This window comes from Schistocerca piceifrons, chromosome 8 (assembly GCF_021461385.2).
Source record: "Schistocerca piceifrons isolate TAMUIC-IGC-003096 chromosome 8, iqSchPice1.1, whole genome shotgun sequence".
Taxonomy (NCBI): Eukaryota; Metazoa; Arthropoda; class Insecta; order Orthoptera; family Acrididae; genus Schistocerca; species Schistocerca piceifrons.
The window spans coordinates 328,811,117-328,835,148 of record NC_060145.1 but is presented as its reverse complement, the minus strand read 5'-3'; the positions used below and the strand labels follow the sequence as shown (position 1 = coordinate 328,835,148).

The 24,032-nt window shown below is 42.6% G+C and overlaps 1 protein-coding gene across 1 annotated transcript in view; it reads left to right on the top strand.

Annotated features, from left to right (window-relative positions):
* LOC124711806 (ankyrin-1) overlaps nucleotides 1-24,032 on the top strand; it is a 150,749-nt gene that overhangs the window by 108,874 nt on the left and 17,843 nt on the right. The window contains exon 9 of the mRNA XM_047242029.1: nucleotides 17,527-17,745. Coding sequence (XP_047097985.1) covers nucleotides 17,527-17,745 — 219 coding nt within the window. The remainder of the gene's footprint in view (nucleotides 1-17,526; nucleotides 17,746-24,032) is intronic.

The following is a 24,032-nucleotide window of genomic DNA, read 5'->3' as shown; positions in this document are numbered from 1 at the left end:
CAGTCTGTTGCGCATGCGCATTTGACTCTCGTATAAGCAGTACCTCCTCCCGCTTCCCACTACTTGAAGTTTGGCTGTTAGCTGTATTGGTAGTAGCACACCTGCACAATTGAATGAGGAAGATAGCCTCGACTGGGGGCGAAGTACTAGTGCAGCAAGGCGCTTCACCTTCTGGCATGACGGCTTGGCTAGGGAAATTACATGGCTTTATCGTGCTGCTTGACTCTTTGTGCATTTTTTTTTTTCATATAGATAAAAGAAAGATTAAAGGATAGTGAGAGGGACAGTGAGAGAAAGGGAAAACGAACGGCCTAAGTGACTGGCCGGTGGTTATAGTAAGGTCTCCGCTACTCCTGGTGGTTGCCTAGTGTGTGTTCATTTCTGAACTTGGCTCATTGATTTCATTTTTTTCCTGACAAATCTGTCATCGGGAAGCTTCTTCTCTCTCCTACCCGACCGGGCCTCTTCCCACACCCACGATTCTATGACGTCAACCAGGTTGTCCCATTGGGAGGGCGTGAATATTGGGTAAGAGTTAATGATGGCTAACTCTTTGTCCGTGGCTGCTTCTGCTAGTATAGTACGCCATCTATATGTCCGTAGGTCGAGCGGTTGATGGGCGAGGGGAGGCTTAGGCTGGCCGGGTGGGGTGTAGGGGTATGGGAGGTGTGAGTGGGGGTACGACCTGCTCTTCAGTGACGAGGCAGTGTACTTGAGGATTTCCTGCACATCGTCCACTCTTGGGAATGGTAGCCGCACCTTCCTCTTCTTCTTTGGTTGCTCGACTTGCGAGCAGTCAGGAGGCGCGGTAGCACCCTTGCTTGTGGTTGCCACCTTGGAGCGTGGCAGCCCAGGCGGCACTTCCTCTGTTTCCATGGGCGCCACCTCCTGCATTGCTGCAGGAGGGGGAGCGGTGGTTTGCGTGGCCGCGTCGATCCCCATCGGACGACTCACGGCGGGGGTGGCGGCGGGAACTGGCGGCTTCTTCTTGATAGCCCGCAGCTCATCGCGCAGCTGCTGGAGCTGGCGATGCACAGCTGCGAGCTCGTCCTTCAGTGCAGCCCTTTCGGCCGCGAAGGCGGCTTGGAAGCCGGCCATAGCTTCATCGGTGGCGGCCTCAAGGCGGCGCGGCTTGCACCCCTCGCCGGAGCGGGGGGGGGCGGGGCAGCCGTCGAGGCACTTGACGTCGCCGCAGGACGTGGTGCGGCGGGTAGACGGCGTGACTCGCGGAGGTAACCGCAGCTACGCAAGTTGGCGGCGTGTGGCCCACCGCAGTTCGCGCAGCTGCAGGCCACCCCACGAGGTTTCGTGCAGTTGCGGGTGTCGTGAGACGCCGCGCACTTCAAGCACGCGATGGCGTTCTTACACCCGCGCGAAGTATGCCCCAGCCGCTGGCAGTTGTAGCACTGGAGCATCGTCCTCTTCCGCTGCGTTCGCTTGCCCCTTGGCTGCCGTTGACGGCCGCCGGTGAACCCCGTCGCATTGATGAGGGCTTCCAATGCGACGGCAATCTGCTTCCCAGCCATGGCATTGCGTGGTGACGATGTGAGTCGCAGCGAGTTGAGCAGCGGAATGGTAGTAGCAGCAGCATGCAACCAGATGCAATGAGAAAAATTTTTCTTGCGCGCCCTAGCTGCCAGATTCGCGCTTGCACAGAGCGGGGAGGGGGTTAGTCCCCATGTGACCCGTGTTTACATTAAGTGATTTCGCCGCTTCTCTTCGTGTACAGCTCCCACGTCAAATGAAAACAAAACGGATTTCTGTTGCTGGGAACTATCAAGTGAATTAAAATACATTCACATAATTACGGAGGGCAAAAATATATTATTAATTTCAGTTTTCTGATCTTATTTTCTTTCCAAGTTAGTAGCAGGCAAGCATTAATCGCCTTGCAGAAGAATGAAGTTATTTTTGCAAGTTTGCTAAAGAAATTCCGCTGAGGCAATCATGTTATTTGAAACGAAGTGTTTCATTCTACAGTATTGGCTAGTTCCAACTGTTCGATGAATTTCAAGTGCACGTTATCATCTTCTGCCATGTATGGCATTATACCATGATAAAGAACCAAACATGAGATCTTAGAGTACTGGTACTCCAAGAAAATTTACATCCCAAAAACCACACTGAAAAGCTTAATATCAGATGGAACCTACTTCATTGTGAATCTGGAAAAAGCCAATTAGCACTTCAAGCCGAATTATGCATTTAGTACGGTTTACGAAATTTCGATGCTCTTAGGAGTATCCTCTGATGCCCTGTTTCTTTTATGGTGTAATGTAAGCTCTCTTAGTGCTTTATACACACGAACATGCAGGCTTCCTACACCACTGCAGTTGCACACGCACAATAATGCATTTTCTGGCGCTCTCTGGCAACTGGTAAACCGAACCTATTTCTAACAGTATTGCGAACGGTGGTTAGAAAAGCGTCACTTTCAAAGTAAATTTCTTTTTACGCAAGATGAATTATGTTTCATGTGAGAAAGTGGGATGAATATCTAAATTACAGAGCGTTCGAAACTGAACAGTTTGAGGATCAGCCACTTACAAGAATTTCAAGCCGAGGCATTTATGTCATAATTTTAAATTTACTGGCACATTTGTGTGATGTATCTTAAAGTATAACACACGCAATAAAGATCAATATTACATGTGAAAGCTTAGCTTCTATTGTAGCGTGTTAATCTTAGAGACCAATATTATATGTGAAAGCTTAGCTTTTCTTGTAGATATATGGTACTGTGTACATTAATGTAAACCGTTAACTTTTCCTCTTGTGTGTTCGCGCTATGTAACCAGTAATCTTGCTATTGGCTGACTATAACACGTGTCCTATGCTCTGAATAGCTGCTGTCATCGGCTGGCGACATCTCGTGGCTTGAGATATGACTCGCTTACAAAAGGACGTTGCAACCTCGGTTGCAACGCTCCGAAAACTAACGCGCTGTGTTTGGTGCAATTCGAATTTATACTTTCGTAATACGAAATTATGCAGCGTATATGTTGCTGCAAATCAAAGGTCTTTCCAAAACTTCTCTCCTTTTTTTTTTATTAGAAGTCTCTCCAAAACTTCTCTGCTCCGTTTCCGTTCCCGCCCCCCCCCCCCCCCCCCCGCCCCCCCCCCCCCCCCGCCCCCTCCCTCCCTCTTGGGAAGTTCTACGCGATTAATAAAATGTTAACCATTCAAAGGATTGATAAGTTTTACAGTTCCGAGGGAAAATCTACGGAAAACCTACTGTCACTTAGCACAGAAAAAGTGTATTTTCGCCCGGGAAAAAGCATATTTTTTAAACGGGATATCCGGGAGAAATCCGGGAATTTTTTTTTCTTGTCCCCGTATACACCCTGATTATGAAATTCTGCTCTGCAAAATGACTCACTATTCTGCCATAGGCAACTTTTTTTGGAAGAAATAAAAGGAGTCAAATGTGTATAGTTAGAGATAATGGGTATCAGTGCTTTAGTATCTGACAGTGATTTGGATTCTCTGCCCAGCTTGTGTATCAGTATGGAGAAAAGGACGGAGGTACTCATGCCTCTTGCTCCCATGTTTGATGCCACCGCAGCCGCGGATACATCACCTGGCCCGGATGGATTAATTATCGTGGGTGGTGTACTGACCAGCCTTAACGTGGTTTTTAGGCAGTTTCTCATGCTCCTTTAGGCAAATGCTGGGGTGGTTCCCACTTTCTGTGTCGAATATGATACAAAAACAGTTAGACTACAATCATACACAGAACATTTTTTTTTCTTCATCAGTTTACTGACAGGTTTGATGTGGCCAACCATGAATTCCTCTTCTGTACTAAACTTTTCATACAATTTCTGTCTTCCTCTCCAGTTTTTACACATGACAGCTCTCTATAGTATGTGGAAGTTATTCCTCCTGGCCACCAATGCCATACGCTCATTATTCATTATTATTCCCTGATGTATCAACAGAGCCTATCATCCTTTCTCTTCTTCTTGTCAGTTTTCCATATACTCTTTTTTCTTGCCAATTCTGCGGAGAACGTCTTCATTCCTTACTATATCAGTCTACATGATTTTCAACGTTCTTCTGGAGCACAACATCTGAAATGCTTTGATTCTCCTCTGTTCTGGTTTTCCTACAATCCGTGTTTCACCGCCGTATAGTACTGTGCTCCAAACATACATTCTCAGAAAATCCTTCCTCAAATTAAGGCATACATTTGATGCTAGTGGATTTCTCTTGGTCAGGAATGTGTTTTCTGCCAATGCTAGTCTACTTTTTATGTCTTCCTTGCTCAGTCCATCATGGGTTATTTTGCTGCCTATGTAGCAGAATTCCCTAACTCCGTCTGCTTCATGATCCCCAATTCTGATGTCAAGTTTCTCAATGTTCTCATTTCTGCTACTTCTCATTACTTTTGTTTTTCTTTGATTTACTCTCAATCCATATTCTGTACTCATTAGACTGTTCATTCTATTCAGAAGATCCTGCAATTATTCACTTTGACTGACGATGGAAATGTCATCAGCAAATATTATCATTGATATCCTTTCATCTTGAATTTTGATCCCACTCTCAATCCTTTCTTTTATTTCCATCATTGACCTTTGATGTATAGATTGAACACTAGGGACATCCCTGTCGTACACCCTTTTTAATCTGTGTGCACTTCATTCTTGGTCTTCCAGTCTTATTGTTCCCCCTTGGTTGCACATATTGTATATTACCCATCTTCCCCCATAGCTTTTCCCAATTTTTCTCAGACTTTTGAACATCTCACTTCATTTTACATTGTTGAACATTTTTTTCAGGTTGACAAATTCTATGAATGTGTCTTGATTTTTCTTTAGTCTTGCATCCATTATCGACTGAAACATAAGAACTGCATCTCTGGTGCCTTTGCCTTTCCTAAAGCCAAACTGATTGTCAGATAACAGATCTTCGATTTTCCTTTCCATTCTTCTATATATAATTCTTGTCAGCAACTTAGATGCATGAGCTGTTAAGCTATGTGTGCGATAATTCTCACACTTGTTGGCTCTTCTTATTTTCAGAATTGTGTGGATTATGTTTTTCTAGACGTCTGCTGGTATATTGTCAGTTTCGTACAGTCTACACAGCAATGTGAATAGTTGGTTTGGTTCTGCTTTCCTCAATGATTTTAGAAATTACAATGGAATGTAATCTATTCCTTCTACCGTGTTTGGTCTTAAGTCATCCAAAGCTCTTTTAATTCTGATTCTGGATACACTACCTTGTACCTGTTGACTTCTGTTTCTTCTTCTATCACATTATCAGATGGGTACTCTCCCTCATAGAGGCCTTCAATGTACTCTTTCCACCTATCTGCTCTCTTCTCTTCATTGAACAGTGGAATTCCCATTGCCCTCTTAATGTTACTGCACTTGCTTTTATTTTCACTTTTCAGTATGCTGAGTGAGTCCTTCTGACAATCATTTCTTTTTTCATGCAGCCATTCTGCCTTAGCTTCCCTGCACTTGTATATCTGTATTGCTGAATTTCCCTGAACATTTTTGTACTTCCTCCTTTCATCAATCAGCTGTAGTTTTCTCCTGTTACTTATGGTTTCTTCACAAATACTTTCTCTGTGTTTATGTTCTTCGAAGGCCGGAGTGGCCGAGCGGTTCTAGGTGCTACAGTCTGGAATTGCGAGACCACTACGGTCGCAGGTTCGAATCCTGCCTCGGGCATGGATGTGTGTGATGTCCTTAGGTTAGTTAGGTTTAAGTAGTTCTAAGTTCTAGGGGACTGATGACCTCAGAAGTTAAGTCCCATAGTGCTCAGAGCCATTTGAACCATTTTATGTTCTTCTTTCCAACTTCTATGATTTACCTTTTTAGAGTTGTTTGTTCCTCTTCAACTGTAATGCCTACTGAGTTACTCATGAACGCAATATCTATAGCCTCAGAGAACTTCAAGCATAGCTCTTCATCCGTTACTACTTTCATATCCCACTTCTCCGCGTTTTGATTCTTCCTGAATACTTTCTTATACTTCACCTACTCTTTATCATTACTAAATTGTGATCAGAGTCTATATCTGCTTGTAGGTGCGCCTTACAATCCAATGTCCGATTTTGAAATCTCTGCCTGACCATGATGTAATCTGAATGGAATCTTTGTGCATTTCCTAGCCTTTTCGGAGTATACTTCCTCCCCTTGTGATTCTTGGACAGACTATTCACTACTGCAAGCTGAAATTTATTGCAGGACTCGATTAGTCTTTCTCCTCAGCCACATTCCAATGTCCCTTTACCATTAAATTTTCTTCTCCCTTTACATACCGAATTACCTGTTCAATATTGTCATATACTTTCTCCCTCATGGGACTGATGACTGCTGTGAAAGGAAGAGCATCCAGCCACAAAGTTAAATAAAATAAGTTTTGAGAAACTTGAGTCAGTGAACACCCTAACAGAGTTGGCAAATGCTGATGAAAAGAGGAAGATACAGTACCTTATCTCAGATCCTTTATTAGCAAAATTCAAACTGGCCAAATGCTTATGCTAGCCACTAATGCCTCAGATTGCAGCACTGTCTCATAAATACGATGATGACACAGAACATCTCATTGAATTTGTATCTAAAGCATTAATTTATAAATAGTTTTATGTTGTGTGCAACTTTTACTGAAGTAATCCACATTTGACTCTCAAACTGCTTCCAGTTGATATGAACCTTTATTTATAGGAACATGGCCAGTTTCATGATATCAGATCTCATCTTCAGGTGTACATCTGGACAGTATAAAAAACATACTCTTGACATGACCCAAAAATGAACACCAATCGTATAATATAAGCCATATGACAACCAGTATGAAGATACATGTAGCTAAAACTTTCTGCCCATAAAATGGGAAAGAGAGGAACTCAATCTTCTCAAAATAAAATGCCAGTTCCTGCGACAGGCAGGGCATCACAAATCAGTTCACCAGTTAAAAAAACTGTTATATTGAAACAGCATTAATACACAATTAAAAAATGAAAATTCCCGACTTTATTTGATTTGGTGTGAGTAAATCCCTGACAGTTAGTAGCGCTGTAGTCAACTTTCAACTATGAAGTGCAGTCGGCTGCAGGTGAAGTATTAGCCATCTATAGGGCTGTGATGACACTGAGATGTTACCATAGAGACATTTACAAAATTGTTATGTGACTGGTTGAGGTAGGTATAAGTAATCTACTGTGCCCAGCCCACAGAAGTTGTCGGAGATCATTTTTCACTGACTCAACTATATTAGCATTGATTGCCTGGTGGTTAAAACACTCTCATTTTGTTGGGAAGCGGCAGACAGCATCTTTACAACCGCCTCGCCATACAGGGCCACGCTGCTAGTAAATGTACTTGTGTGTGTCACTGATGAGGGAATTAGTGCCAAAGCACACAAAAGCATGGAAGTTACAAGCATTTCTGCACATATCCAAATATCATAAGTTTGAGGAATTCAAACAGTCCTTTAAGCAACCATTTACAAGGTTTTGGCCACTCTGTAATAAGTTCAGCTAATAATTTAAAATAAACATTCTTGATTTGATTGAAATTATGTTGAGTTTAAAAGTATACTCCCAATATACCCTTAATAATTAGAGGAGTTAAGGCATTACAATATACTATCAAACTCTGACTGCCTCTCAAGGACGTAATGTCATGGTTTTGTGATTGCCTGAGTATTGATTCTGGGGTTTCTGTTATACACTCTTGGGTCTGGTCTGTTTTCGTCCATACACTTTTTATGGTAAAATATTTTATAATTTGTACTGTAGTGTTGTGTAATGGGGGGCTTCAATCATTCTTATGATATTGGGATATGCACAGAAATGTTTGTAAATACCCTTTGTCTGTGTGTGTTGACACTAGTGCCCTTTGCTGTTACACACGTGAGCTCTTGCAGTGTGGCCCTGTACAACAAGGCAGGGATGCTGTCCACTGCTTCCCTAAATGATGTGAGTTTTTTAACTGTCAGGCTAACAACTCTTACTAGTTGGGACTTTTTCTTTTCATTGTTGGTTAACATGGTCTTAACATGTCAGTTTTTTTTTTTTAATGTTTTAGCTGTGTGTGATTATTTTCATATTGGTTGTCATATGGCTTATGCTATTTGGATTAGTGTTCATTTCTGGGTCATAATGTTTACTGTATGTTTTGTATCCTGTTCAGATGTATGCCTGGGGATGTGAGTCAATATCACAAAATCGCTCATGTTTCTATAAATAAAGCTTCACATATAGCTGGAAAGGGTTTTTGTGTCAAATATGAAAAGCATTAAGTACAGCATGGAGAAATTAATCTTGAATAGAGAGAGAGACATTGTTTATAATATACAGTGTCAAGAAGTTCCACGCGTTTCTCTGTGATACTAAGTCTCACCTGATCACCAATCACAAGCAATGTGACAGTGCAGTGGCTGCAATGGTAGACGTAGTCAGTCAGTGTCTATAACCACGAGATCCATTATAGACCCAAGTAGGAAGAATGTGTTCATGTAAAATTGATTCAGGCCTTTTTTGTGATCCAGCCCACCTGATTTATACACTCCTGGAAATGGAAAAAAGAACACATTGACACCGGTGTGTCAGACCCACCATACTTGCTCTGGACACTGCGAGAGGGCTGTACAAGCAATGATCACACGCACGGCACAGTGGACACACCAGGAACCGCGGTGTTGGCCGTCGAATGGCGCTAGCTGCGCAGCATTTGTGCACCGCCGCCGTCAGTGTCAGCCAGTTTGCCGTGGCATACGGAGCTCCATCGCAGTCTTTAACACTGGTAGCATGCCGCGACAGCGTGGACGTGAACCGTATGTGCAGTTGACGGACTTTGAGCGAGGGCGTATAGTGGGCATGCGGGAGGCCGGGTGGACGTACCGCCGAATTGCTCAACACGTGGGGCGTGAGGTCTCCACAGTACATCGATGTTGTCGCCAGTGGTCGGCGGAAGGTGCACGTGCCCGTCGACCTGGGACCGGACCGCAGCGACGCACGGATGCACGCCAAGACCGTAGGATCCTACGCAGTGCCGTAGGGGACCGCACCGCCACTTCCCAGCAAATTAGGGACACTGTTGCTCCTGGGGTATCGGCGAGGACCATTCGCAACCGTCTCCATGAAGCTGGACTACGGTCCCGCACACCGTTAGGCCGTCTTCCGCTCACGCCCCAACATCGTGCAGCCCGCCTCCAGTGGTGTCGCGACAGGCGTGAATGGAGGGACGAATGGAGACGTGTCGTCTTCAGCGATGAGAGTTGCTTCTGCCTTGGTGCCAATGATGGTCGTATGCGTGTTTGGCGCCGTGCAGGTGAGTGCCACAATCAGGACTGCATACGACCGAGGCACACAGGGCCAACACCCGGCATCATGGTGTGGGGAGCGATCTCCTACACTGGCCGTACACCACTGGTGATCGTCGAGGGGACACTGAATAGTGCACGGTACATCCAAACCGTCATCGAACCCATTGTTCTACCATTCCTAGACCGGCAAGGGAACTTGCTGTTCCAACAGGACAATGCACGTCCGCATGTATCCCGTGCCACCCAACGTGCTCTAGAAGGTGTAAGTCAACTACCCTGGCCAGCAAGATCTCCGGATCTGTCCCCCATTGAGCATGTTTGGGACTGGATGAAGCGTCGTCTCACGCGGTCTGCACGTCCAGCACGAACGCTGGTCCAACTGAGGCGCCAGGTGGAAATGGCATGGCAAGCCGTTCCACAGGACTACATCCAGCATCTCTACGATTGTCTCCATGGGAGAATAGCAGCCTGCATTGCTGCGAAAGGTGGATATACACTGTACTAGTGCCGACATTGTGCATGCTCTGTTGCCTGTGTCTATGTGCCTGTGGTTCTGTCAGTGTGATCATGTGATGTATCTGACCCCAGGAATGTGTCAATAAAGTTTCCCCTTCCTGGGACAATGAATTCACGGTGTTCTTATTTCAATTTCCAGGAGTGTATTTTATATGGGTCTCCCAAATCATACAAGGTCATTACCATTATATTCATATTGATAAGATTATGGCCGATCGTGTGAAGTTATATGAGACAAACTAGCCTGTAGAAACCGAGAGAGAGAGAAAGAGAGAGAGAGAGAGAGAGAGAGAGAGAGAGAGAGAGAGAGAGTTACGATTGTAGTAAACTTAGCACAAAACAGTATCAACATAAATAACCATAAGCATTTATTTTTAAAAAAGGCAGATTTGTAAATCAAAATCCATGTCCAGAACATGATGTAACAGTTATGTTTGCAAATCAGCATTGGAGACTTCAATAACAAGAAATGTACTGCTGTGCTGGATATTTATTTCCTGTGGTGGTCCAGCGGCTACCCCCATACAAGCAGAACTAACTGTCACACAGATAACATTGCCATCACTGCTTGGAGTTAGTCTTAATATAACAGTTGATACCTTCCCCATCTGCTCCTTTTCATTAAGCTTTGTAAAAGAAATAGATTCTTGTTGAATGTAATGAGTATTATTGTTCTTGTAATTGCAGTTTTCATTTGATGTTTTATGTTTCAGTATTGTACTGATTTTGATTTTATCTTGAAAAGTTCTTTAAACTTGTTTCACAATTACATACCATAAATGAGTGATGCCGTGAGTCAAGTCTGGAGACTTGACAGACAGCTTAATAGTTAGGGTGATTACTCGTGATAAGCAATAAAACCTAGTTCAGTCATCTGGTCTGCTACAAATTTTCATTTGCCACTACTGTGTCTCGTACTATAGCAACTGTCAACCATGAATCAGCCAACAAATGTGATTGGACCAATCAGTAGCTCCTCTTGAGAAACATTATTAGGAACAAAACTAAAAGTGTCCACTGTCTTGTACACTGGCAATCTGCGCCTTCTTCTATACATTCTCCTCCTGTACGGCATGGCTGTGTGCTTCGTGCGGCTGCCTCGAGTAGAATGAGCATGCTGCTGCCTCAGAACAGGATGTACTTCCTGCCCTCCACCCGTGCGCGCAGCGCCAGCGCGCATTATCAGTGTTGCGCAATCTTGATTTTCCAGCAACACGGTGCTAGTAATACTAGGCACCGTGTTGCGCGGCTGCCTCGCTCAGCGGCTGCCTCGCTCAGCGGCTAAGTCCGCTTCAAGGTCACACGCCTTACACAGCAGCATAAGGCAAAGGCACACAGCCATGAAATGTCTTGTCTTGTACACTGGCAATCTGCTCCTTCTTCTATACATTCTCCTCCTGTACGGCATGGCTGTGTGCTTCGTGCGGCTGCCTCGAGTCGAATGAGCATGCTGCTGCCTCAGAACAGGATGTACTTTCTGCCCCCTGCATGTTCAGCATTTTTGAACAGTTTCATTTCATTGCATCTTTATTTATTTCATTTCTAATGCAAGGCTGTGTTTACGTGCAGGCTATCAAAGTTGCAGTTTGGGGGCCTGCGTATCAAATTTAAAATAAAACATTGTATTTGTTTTAATACTACATATCATGTCTCCACCAAAAGTGTGATATATTTATAACAGTTCTAGCTGTTCCATAGTGCACCTATCCATTACAGCTAGGGAAAATATTACTAAAATAACTTGGAGTGGGTTTCTTACCTAATTTATCTGACCTCTTGTCTGTCGCAGTTAGATATAAACACCAAATCGAAACTGTCCCTGTGTGCATGTACACTGTATGAAATTATGACTGCACTAGAATTGCTTCAAACGTTCAGTCATGAAGGTGCAATCTGATCATACTTCATTTACAACCCACCTGTGTTGCACCAAGGAGACATTTTATGGGACTGTTTGTTGATCATTCTTATGATGATTTATTGGACTCAAAGTGCATTGTTATGAAAATTGTTTCAGTGTTTCCAGACTTACTAAATTATGTACAAAATTTCAGTTTACTTGATACATTAATTACTAGATGGACCAGTGTTAAAACAAAAATTAATGCATATCAGTTAACATTTATTAGTAACTAGGAATTAATAATGTAACTGGATAGATAAAAAACCTACTCACCAAGCGGCAGCAGGAGAACACACATATTAAAGGGATTATGCATGCAAGATTTTGGAGCCAGTGACCCCTCCTTCTGGCAGGAGGACTGAAGGGGAAGGAAGAGGGGTGAAGGAAAAGAAATGGTGAGGTTTAGGAAAGGGGGTGGAGTTTGAAAAAGTGGAGGAATGACTGACTGTTGTGGACTGCACCAGATGAGATTTGAAAGCCTGAGAGCTTAAAGATGGAAGATAGGGTAATACACAATATGGAGATTATGGCTAAAATATCATGCATGAGTTAATAAGAGTGGAAAGCTAAGTGCACTGCATGTGATAGAGATGGGAGGGCGATGGCGAAAAATAGACAGCTCAGAAAATGAAAGATGTAGAAAACTAAAATGGAGTAAAGAAAGGAACAGTTACTATGAAGAAATGCTGAGATCGAAGAAATTAATGTAAATTAACGCCAGGTGGATGGCGAGAACCAAGGACATGTTGTAGTCCCTGTATGTCCATCTTTTCAGAGATTGTTGCAGGGACTCGGATGTTCAGTACAGGATGTCAAATCAAACACCTTTTAGCCATTTAATTTCCAAACTGTTATTTTATTTGACTACCACTTTTGGTGATTTACTATGACATCTTCAGGCCCCCTGACTGATGTGTAGGAAGATTTCAATCTCAATTCTGGGCAAAATAGGGGCCGGTGTTCAACTACTGGTATCTGTAGATTTCTGCTTGATACAGTAATGGCAGATGATGGTTCAAGTGATTGCTGTATCAAGCAGAAGTCTACAGATGCCAGTATTTGAATGCCGGCCCCTATTTTGACCAGAACTGAGGTTGAAATCTTCCTACATGTCTGTCAGGGGACCTGAAGATGGCATAGTAGATCACCGAAACTGGTATCCAAATAAAATAAGAACTTGGAAATTTGATGGCTGAAAGGTATTTGATTTGACATCCTGTCATAATCCCAGTTCCCACCTGTTTCGTTCTGAGAAGCTGTTGTCTTGGGAAAGAATCCAGGTGGCATGTGTGGTGAAACAGGCATCGAGGTCATGACTGTCATGTTGTAGTGCATGCTCTGCAATGTGATAGTGTGTTTTGACAATATACACCCTCTGCCTATGCCCATTCATCTTAACTGATAACTTGGTGACAGTCATGCCAGTGTAAATGGCCGAAAAGTGTTGTTTCACAAGTGGCTCTCTCTTTAATAATGTATGTTTTGCCAGTTACATGGTTAATATAGGTGATGCATAGGGCAAGTCTTGCAGTGGAGATGGTCACGGAGATAGGAGCCAAAGGATAGAAAGATGGGTGCAAAAGGAAACTAGGGTTTGACAAGGATATTGTGGAGATTGGGAGGGCGATAAAAAGCTATTCTAGGTGTGGTGGGCCAAATCTCAGACAGAATGGACCTCATTTCAGGGCATGATCTTAGGAAGTCATGGGCTTGTCAAAGGAGCTGATTACTTCATTCAAGCCCAGGATAATCCTGAGTGACAAATGGTGTACTCCTAAGTTGTTTTTTGGCGGGATTGGCAGTACCAAGATTGGATGTGAGGTCCAGTAAATCTGTTTTTGCACTAGGCTGGTGGTGTAATTACATACCCTGAAGGGTAATTGAGAATGGTGGTGTATTGCTGTAAAGAGTCTGCATCTGAACATGCTTGCCTCATATGCCAAGGCTGTATGGGAGATTCAGACTGTAAAGTGTCTGCATCTACTATACAGCCTTGACTAATTATACCAAATAAAGCATGTCCTGACACAGTGTGTGTGTCCTCTTTATAATTGCAAAGGATGTAATTTTGGGCTTATTTGGTGAAGTGTTTCTGTGGACAGAATTCACCTCTCAATCACCTCACTACCTCACTTCAAATTCCCCATTGCACGTGGTTAAATGCATGGCACTTCAACTGGAAAATTCGCTGTGACTTTTAAACCAGTGGCTAATGAACACTGTCACTGTCTGAAGTGAGTTAGTTTTGCGTGTACGCTTTTTCTTATATGCTTCATTTCATTCAAACCAGGACCTGTAATTATTTTTTACTTCCTGCTGCCAGATGATGATTCTTGGAATGCTTGAAGCTGGCAAAAAACATTTTAAGATAACTGTATTTGATTAGCAAGATACTGGGAGAAACATAAAAGATATCTTAATATCCATAGTGCGTGACAGATAAGCAGTCGGGCTCGTGAAATAATAGCACGTTCATACGGTCACTGTGAACAATTTAGCATAAAATTAAAAGTTCAATAAACAAATGTATTTTTAAATATAAATGTATTTTCATAAAACGACATTTTTGTTGAAATAATTATACTGCCATCAGTTGGAAACAACTACGAAAAATTGTCAACATCCTATCCACTATGACTGCTGTACCTGCCATTGTAGCATAACACAGAGAACTGCTGGAAGCTGTAATCTTAACTGTAAAAGAATGATAACGGTATAATAATAAAGTAGTGCTATTACTGTAATACAGTGCTATTTTATACTTCTTGTAGAATTGGGACCACCATAAAATTCAAAGTAATTACTGAAAAAAGAAAGAGGTATTTAGGAGTGTATCAGAGTGAAATTTCTGTTGTGATCTCTCAGGCTTTCTTGGAATAATGGGTTAATGTTGCGCTATTGGGTATTCAGTCAGTCATCATCTTCCAGTGCTGTGGGCACACATGACAGCACAACTGGCAGCACCTGAAGATGGTTGGTCGTCAAAATGGGAACAACTACTTGTAGAGGGGGGGGGGGGGGGGGGGGGGGAGTAGCGGAAAAGGAGAGGAGTAAAAAGACTGAGTGCGATGGTGGAATGACGGCTGTGTAGTGCTGGAATGGGAACAGGGAAGGGGCTGGACGGATGACGACAGTGACTAATGAAGGTTGAAGCCAGGAGGGTTACGGGAACGTATCGCAGGGAAAGTTCCCACCTGCGCAATTCAGAAAAGCTGGTGTTGGTGGGAAGGATCTGTATGGCACAGACTGTGAAGCAGACATTGAAATGAAGGATGTCATGTTTGGCAGCATGTTCAGCAACAGGGTGATCCACTTGTTTCTTGGCCACAGTTTGTCGGTGGCCATTTATGGGGATAGACAGCTTGTTGGTTGTCATGCCCACATAGAATGCAGGACAGTGCTTGCATCTTAGCTTGTGGATCATATGATTGGTTTCACAGATAGCCTTGCCTTTGATGGGGTAGGTGATATTCATGACTGGACTGGAGTAGGTGGTAGTGGGAGGATGTATGGGACAAGTCTTGAATCTAGGTCTATTACAGGGGTATACGCCATGAGATAAGGGGTTGGGAGCAATGATTGTGCAAGGATGGACTAGTATATTGTTTAGGTTTGGTGTATGGCAGAATACCACTGTGGGAGGGGTGTGAAGGATAGTGGGCAGGACATTTCTCACTTCAGTGCATGAAGAAAGGTAGTCGAAACCCTGGCGGAGTACATAATTCAGTTGCTCCAGTCCCAGGTGGCACTGAGTTGCGAGAGGTTCCATTCATTTCATTTCAGTGCATTTAGTTTGTTTAATATATATCCCTTATGGCACAGTAAACTATTACCCCCATCAATTCTTTTGCCCTAGTGGTTCTATTCTTATGAGAGAACCTCAAGTAGTGTTAGGAAATCATTACTGGAATGAACTTTTGTGTATCAGGAAATACAGATATGATTCCTGGTCTGGCACAAATTTTTAATTGTCACTACAGGTAAAAAGTTTTTTTTTTACTTTGACAGATTCTTATTTTACTTTCTGTTGATTCTTCCAGAAAAGCTATTAGTAAACTGCAAATCTTTTTAGCCCCAGTTTCACAACAAATCTTATCTAAAGTAGTGGAATTTTAATTCATGTAATAAAAATATGTATTTATATGGGAAATAATCTTCCTAAATATAAAACTGATTTATAACATTGTTAAAAGGATAGAGTGCTACTCACCACAAAGATGACACATGAGTTGCAGACAGTAACTCAACATGCCATCTTTGCAGTGAGTAGCAATCTATCCATTTAATGTTGTTGCTATACCAACCTGAATGTTTCGTTGTTTGAAACTGTTTCATAAAGTTACATGTTTTTAAATGTAATTTCATCAAGATCATGAACTGACATCCAAAAACCATTACTATTCTAATTGCTATCCATTGATTTATAATTAATGTTACTGTTGAAAGTGGCACATACATGCAGTAATGCTATAATTAATTTGATTATCTGTATGTGATGTAAAGTTTGATTGTAATAATTATATTCCTGGCTTTTATTTCCGGCTCCAACATATTAATATAACTAATTCACATTTCTGGTATGTTGTTTAATAACAGTATTATGAAAAGGGTAGATTGCTACCCACCATATAGTGGAGATATTGAGTTGCAGGCAGGCACAACAGAAAGATTTGCTAAAGAAGTAAGCTTTTGGCCAAAAGGCCTTCTTCTGAATTGGACAGCATACACACAGACATTCATGCAAACACTAATCGCACACACACCGACCTGCTGAAGCTGGCAGCCAGAGAAAGTCATCAGGTGTGTGTGTGTGTGTGTGTGTGTGTGTGTGTGTGTGTGTGTGTGTGTGGTGTCTGATTTAGAAGAAGGCTTTTTAGCTGAAGAAAACGTACTTGTTTAGCAGTCTTTTCATTGTGCCAGTCTGCGACTCAGTATCTCCATTATATGCTACACAGGAATCCATCCTTTTCATAATATTGTCATTATTCCATTGTGGTTTTTTTATTGTATGTTATTTAGTACCTCAAGTTCTTTCTTCCTTTTAAAATGAAAAGTATAGTTTCTCTTATTATTCTTAATTTGATCTGATGTTTGGTTACTTTCTGATGTTTGGTTACTTTCTGATGTTTGGTTACATTCTGGTGTTTGGTTACATTCTGGGTGTTTGGTTACATTCTGGTGTTTGCTTACATTCTGGTGTTTGCTTACATTCTGGTGTTTGCTTACATTCTGGTGTTTGCTTACATTCTGGTGTTTGCTTACATTCTGGTGTTTGCTTATATTCTGGTGTTTGCTTACATTGCTAGTTTTCTCTTAATTAGTTGAGACCATTAAAAATTTTGAGTTGCATACATGTTGCATAATGTTATCTTCATTGGTTCCATTGTGGGTAGGGCATCAGTATGGGCCTTTTGGCTTTTGTTTAATTAATCCCAGCAACAATGTCAATTTCTCCCTGTGACTGTTTCATAATTTTTTTTATGTTCAGTTCATGCACAACACTTTCAAGACTGTATAGAGGCTAATTTTTGGATGCATTTGAAAAATCAAGTTATGTATAGATAATGCTGAAAGGAATCAAAAAGTTACATACCAATGATTGTGGAGCAATAGCTGCTTTGTTCAGAAACAACAAATTGGAAGGATGTAAAGCAAATTCCTTTATTTTCTAAAGCTCCCTCTCACTCTGTGTGTGTGTGTGTGTGTGTGTGTGTGTGTGTGTGTGTGTGTGTGTGTGTGTGTGTGTGTGTGTGAGGAGAGTACTTTTTGTTTTTGAAGACAGTGTCATCAGACAGCACTGACTTCTCCTGTTTCCACAGGTTCAGAATGCTAGAGGTCCATCAGATCTGATGCATGTGTATAATCTGACACTGACGTTGATTCAATATGGGGCAGACCCAAATGTGGTGGTGCCTGATGCTGGTCAGATCGGACGGACAGGTTGTCACACAGGCTCCGGGTCTGCGGGTGGTGCTGGCCGCCGACCGCAGAGGGTCGGCTGGGTGCTGCAATGCTACGTCTCAGCTGTCTGCCGAAAGGTAATGATGAACACCTTCATTTGTGATTTGACTCATTGCAGTTACTACCTCTGCTTCCAAATATCAGTGTCAAATGTTTGCCATAAAATTAAATGTCACCATAGTGAATTCGAGAAGTTGAGCAACTGGCTGAGCTTTCATTTTACAAGCATTGTGCCATTACATAACTACTGTGTTTCAAATGTTTTCTCTTTCACTGTTGATACGTAATAGACTTTGAAAATGGTGTAAAGGGGTACAGACAGAGTGACACTTTGAGTCAAGTTGTGAGGTGCTCTTGGGTGGTTTACTTGATAAAATCATTGACACCAAATGCAAAGCCCTGAGTGTTGCAAGGGTGCCCTATAGAGTGACCTTCTTTGATTTTCTTGCAGGATTTGAATATCAATACAATCCTAAAGCAGCATACTACACACCTTTACAAGAACTTGGAAAAAATTCTTTTCGGAAAATTTACAAGTACTGTTACGTACAAAACATTGTGATAATTTAAACAGAGCTGCCAGTAGCTGAGCACATAGCATATTAGTCTTGTAATAGTAAAGTCACAGGCTTGATTTGTGGTGACCTGAATAAATTCCACATCTACAATCTGGGTGTACAGTTGTGCCTTTACACAGTACACTATACCAGCCAGCCAATGGCTTATAGAGTCAGACCCGGCCAGTCTTGCTGTCAGTCACATGTTGACATTCGACGTATGTTCACAAACTAGTAGTGTAGCCATTCCGTGGCATGTATCTTCTTGTGCAAATTATTCTGGATGCCATGAAGTGTTGTGTCTGTTATTATCTGTGTGTTCTTTGGTCAGAACACATTGGCGACGAGTAGGATCGTACTTTCACGTGTGTCATTCTACGGTTGCTTTTTGCATCATTTTGTGATATGGAGTTTCTGCCTCATATGTTGGTGTTACAGTTTTATTACTTGACAGTTATATTACTTGACTAGAAGAAGGGATCGGTTGGTAGGACATGTTTTGAGGCATCAAGGGATCACAAATTTAGCATTGGAGGGCAGCGTGGAGGGTAAAAATTGTAGAGGGAGACCAAGAGATGAATACACTAAGCAGATTCAGAAGGATGTAGGTTGCAGTAGGTACTGGGAGATGAAGAAGCTTGCACAGGATAGAGTAGCATGGAGAGCTGCATCAAACCAGTCTCAGGACTGAAGACCACAACAACAACATGTTGGTGTAACGACAGACAGAACTTCTTCCGGTCAAGTAACAGGCTATGCTGGATTGCTCTCTCCAGTTTTGTCTCTGGCTATGTTTCTTCCTCCGTTCCCATCGTTTGACGAGGCAGCAGAAGATTGGGAAGCATACAAACTCTGCCTACGGCAACATTTCCATGCCTTTCACATTACAGATGCGGAGGTATGTTGTGCATTGTTTTTGTTATGGATATCTCTGTCATTGTATCAGGTGATCTAGCAGTTGGCCCCATTGCTGGAACCTTCAGCATTTTCATGTGACAGTCTATACTCATTGTTGTCTTCCTATTATTGTTGCTGGACACACATCCTGGCTGCTATGGTTGAATTGTACCAATGCAAGAAGCATCCCCATAAGACTTATCGTGCCTGTGCAGTGACTCTCCATGGCCTTAGCTGCAATTGCCATTTTGTCACAGCCAGTCAAAGGAATCATATGTGAACATCATGGTTTGTGATGTTATCACCTGCTCTGCCCCAGATAAGGAAGTCCAGCAGTGGGTGCTCCAATTAGCAAACCCTTCCATTGAAGAGGCTTTGTCCAGTGCCCAGTCATATGAAGTCTCACATGCCTTTGGTCAACATCGTGGCGGTACAGAGTGGCCTGGCTGTGTGCACTGCATTCAGGAGGATGATGGATTTACAGAATGAAATTTTCCCTGTGCAGCAGAGTGGGTGCAGATCTGAAACTTCCTGGCAGAGTAACACTGTCTGCCAGTCCAAGACTTGAACTCGGGACCATCGCTCTTCACAGGCAGGTGCTCTACTGACTGAGCTACCCAAGCACGACTCATGACCTGTCCTCACAGCTTTACTTTTGCCAGTACCTCGTCTCCTACCTTCCAAACTTCGCAAGAGCTCTCCCTCGTCTCCTACCTTCCAAACTTCACAAGAGCTCCCCCGTGAACCTTGCAAAATAACGCTCCTTGAAGAAAGGATATTGCAGAGGCATAGCTCAACCACCACCTGGGAGATGTTTCCAGAATGAAATTTTCACTCTGCAGCAGTGTGTGCACTATATGAAACTTTCTGGAAGATGAAAACTGTTTGGTGGACTGTGTGCTGTGGTCCCAAGCTCAACTCTTGATCCATCACACAGTTTTAATCTACCAGGAAGTTTCTTATCAATGCACACTCCGCTTTAGAGTTCTGGAAACACCCTGCCAGCTATGGCAAGCCATGTTTCTGCAGTATCCTTTCTTCAAGGAGTGCTTGCAAGGTTTGCAGGTGAGCACTTGTGAAGTTAAGAAGGTAGGAGACAAGGTACTGGCAGAAGTAAAGTTAAGAGGACAGGTTGTGAGTCGTTCTTGGGTAACTCAGTCAATAGAGTACTTGCCCGTGAAAAGCAATGGTCTCGAATTCGAGTCCCAGTCGGCATACAGTTTTAATATGCCAGGAAGCTTCATGATGATGGGTTTCTTTATAAATATCTTTTCTGCTATCAGTCATGATTTTCTTTAATTCATACTTTACATGAGATATTTCGGGAAATGATACTCATTTTCAAGTGTGTTCTCTCTTTATACTATGCCATCTTATGTAATGTTTTTGATGTGTAAGGTTCTGCTTAATTTTGTTGACTTTACTGCAGTATATAAAAAACATCAACAAAACAAAGCAGAAACTCACACATCGAAAACATTATGTAAAAATCTCATAGTACAAAGAGAAAACATACTTGAAAATGGGAAACAATTCCTGAAGCACATCATGTAAAATATGAATACTTGAAAATCATGACTGGTACCAGAAAAGTTATTTATAAATAAACCTATTGTTTTCACAGTCACAGGCTTTCAAAGAAACTATGTAAAATGGACAAAATCAGGACGACTATGTTGTGACTTCTGCACAGCCCGTAAACAGTGTTTTAGCCACTGCTCCTTGTCGCCGTTGTGTGCTTCTTGTTACTTCAAACATGACAGATCAGTGTATCCCCAGTATTGGGCTGTCTGTCGTGTCAGAAAAGGTCACAATGTAAGTGTCAGAAAAGGCCACAATGCGGTAGTCTGATACTCAGTTGCACTGAATGCAGCATCAGAGAACATGGATATGGACATTCAGGAAGTGTCATTGTCAAGGCCAATTCCTGATCAGGACTCCAACAAGCTTTTATATTTAGGTTTTGGTTCTCTCACAACCGCTGCGCCTACAGGTAGACACCGTCAGGGCACATTTGCTGCTTAATGCCCAAACATATTCAGATATCGGCTCTCTGCCACTGTTACTGGTATGCAGGTGTCTATGGGTATGTGGTGAGCAGGAAATTCATGTGCAGTCACTGAAACTATTACCTTTATTGTTGTCCACAATGCTAGTTGAATAAACCTATCTGGATGACATTGTTGTTACTGGACATACTACTGCTGACCACCTGCAGAATCACCGGGCCCTTTGTAAAAGGCTCTGTTCCGTGAGTCTGTGTTGCAGTCTGCAGATGTCCAAATTTCTCCAACTATCTCTCGAGTATTTGGGCCACACTATATCATGGCAGGGCATCCAACCCCTGGTGAGTCTTATCAGGGTCATCATGGACTTGATGTGTGTGTTGTTGCAACTACTTCACACTTTCCAGGTTAAAACTGTCTATTACCACTAGTACATCCATGGAACATACACCATTGTCTACCCTCTCTACCTCCTTCTCCACAAGGGTGCTATCTTTGTCTGGTCTCCCATGTGCAAGCAAGACCTCACCATATAGAAGGACTGCCTCAGGTTCGCACCATGCCTAGTTACTTGTGATCCTGACAAACCACTGGTTTTGGCTATGGGCACCTCACAGTACAGTGTGGTAGCAGTCCATGCCCATTGGAATGCAGACAGCTCAGAGCTGTCACTGGTGTTTCATCCAGTCCAGCACAGGTCCACTACTGTCATGTCCAGAGTAGGCCCAGGCCATTGCATAAGCACTCACCAAATTTCACATTTTCTTGTATGGAAACAAATTCCAGCTAATTGCAGACTACAGTTGTTTATTCTATCCACCCAGGTCCCCTATAAGGTTGCCCACAGGTTGCAGCGGTGGGCGTTGTTCCTCTCCAACTGCAACATTCATTTTTGCTGCAGTGGGCACAATGCCAACATGGACACCCTTATCCTGGCTGATCATTGGTCCGGACCCTGAGTTTTGATCAAGAAGAGCTCATGTGTTTTTCATTTGGGTATCTTCTCCCACCAGTCTCATAGGGCCTCATTGTCAGATCCCATCCTCAAGCGGGTTGTCAACTTGCTGATCTTCTTGTCCTCCAAGCTGCACTTTCGATCTGCCTCGTAACTACGTTGTCTTGGACCAACATCTGCCAGTCTTAGACATGGTCCTCCTCCTCCTCCTCCCCCCCCTCCCCCTCCCCTTCCCCCTCCCCTTCCCCGCCCCCCTCCCCGTCCCCTCCCCCTCCCCCCCCTCCCCCTCCCCCGCCCCCTCCCCGTCCCCCTGCCCTGACTGGGACATTGAGTATTTTAGCTTTTTGTTGCTGCATGTCCCCAAGGTGCAAGTCAACAGGTTTCTCCCAAGGCTTTGTTCTCCCCATGGACTCCAGCAACCCAACCCTGAGAACACATCCGTCTGTATTTTGCAGGTCTGTATCTGAATGTCTTTTGAGTGATTGTCATTGACACATTTTCATGTTTTTTGTACTTGGTTGAGTGCTCCTTGGCTGCTACCAAAGTCACTATTCAGGCTCTCTTGAAATTGTTTCTGTGGAAGGTCTTTCGTTCACTCCCACAAAGATTCCACAACCGTAATCAGGGTGTGTAGTTCTACTGATGTCACAGAAGTTGCAAGATGCCAGCACTGGCAGAGGATGCTACTCTTGAAATGCCCATGCAGCCTCTCTGCAGTGCTCTGTAATGGCTGACCAATAGCTTATAGAGTCGAACCTGGCCAGCCCCCCCCCCCCCCCCACCCCCCCCCCCCTCTCTCTCTCTCTCTCTCTCTCTCTCTCTCTCTCTCTCTCTCACTCACTCACATGTCGTCATTCAGCCTATGTTTATCGGATTAGTAGTGTAGCCACTCCGTGGCAAGTATCTTCTTATCTTCTTGTAAAAGTTAATCTAGGCTTAATAAAGGGTTGTATCTGTTATTATCTGTGTGTTCTTGTGGCCAGAATGTGATTGTCCCTAGCAGCAACATTTCATTAAACTTTTATTTGAATTCTATATTTATTATCAAATGAAAAATTAAGTAACAAATACTTGATCATAAATTTTTTAATAAAAATAACATCTTTTATTTTTATCTACTATTTGCTTGAAAGCATGAATATTCACAATAAATTAAAATTAGGTATAAAAATGCAAAGCAGAAGATTTTATTTCTGGAGATTGAGCAGTATTGTCATTTTACATTTTTATATAAAATGTTTATTACTTTCATCCAGTTAATAATTAAATATAAAAAATGTTATTTTTATTAGAAAAAATTTGTGACTGAAGTCTTTTAATTAACATTTCCATTTGACAATAAATAAAGAATTCAACTAAAATCAGTTGCTACTAGCCGGAATTGAACTAGAATTCTTTGAGTACGAAACTTATATGCTACGCACTCAGCTCCCAGCAGTTCTCTTAAAATAGTCTAAATGTTTTATGTTTAACATTGTTCAAAAATCTAAGTCTGAAAATTGATGCCTGGGCACAGGTCCTCAAACCCTGTAAGTGTGATGAGAATGAAAGAAGGAAGAACAATGTGTAAGGCCCCCTCCTAAGACCTGATTCAGCATGAAGTTTTGATCTGTCAGTAAGCTGCACGACAGGGTACATTCCATTGCAGAGTAAAAGCTTCATGCTGGACATTACCACTAGGCCATTATTTGCAATATCCTTTGTTCTAGGACTTCTGGTATAGTAAGGAAGTCGGAGCCTGGAACTTGCAGATGAAAACGTCGTTATGGGTCATGAGATATACTTAGATGATTCAGTTGGAAAGATTGATTGGTGAGGACACTCATACATATGTGAAAGCAGATGGACTTGACTCTCTGTTCAGTTGAATTTAACTTTTCAGTTTTTCAAAAATTATGAATTGAATACCAGAATCATTTCTTAAATAAGGCTACAAACCACTTCTCCCC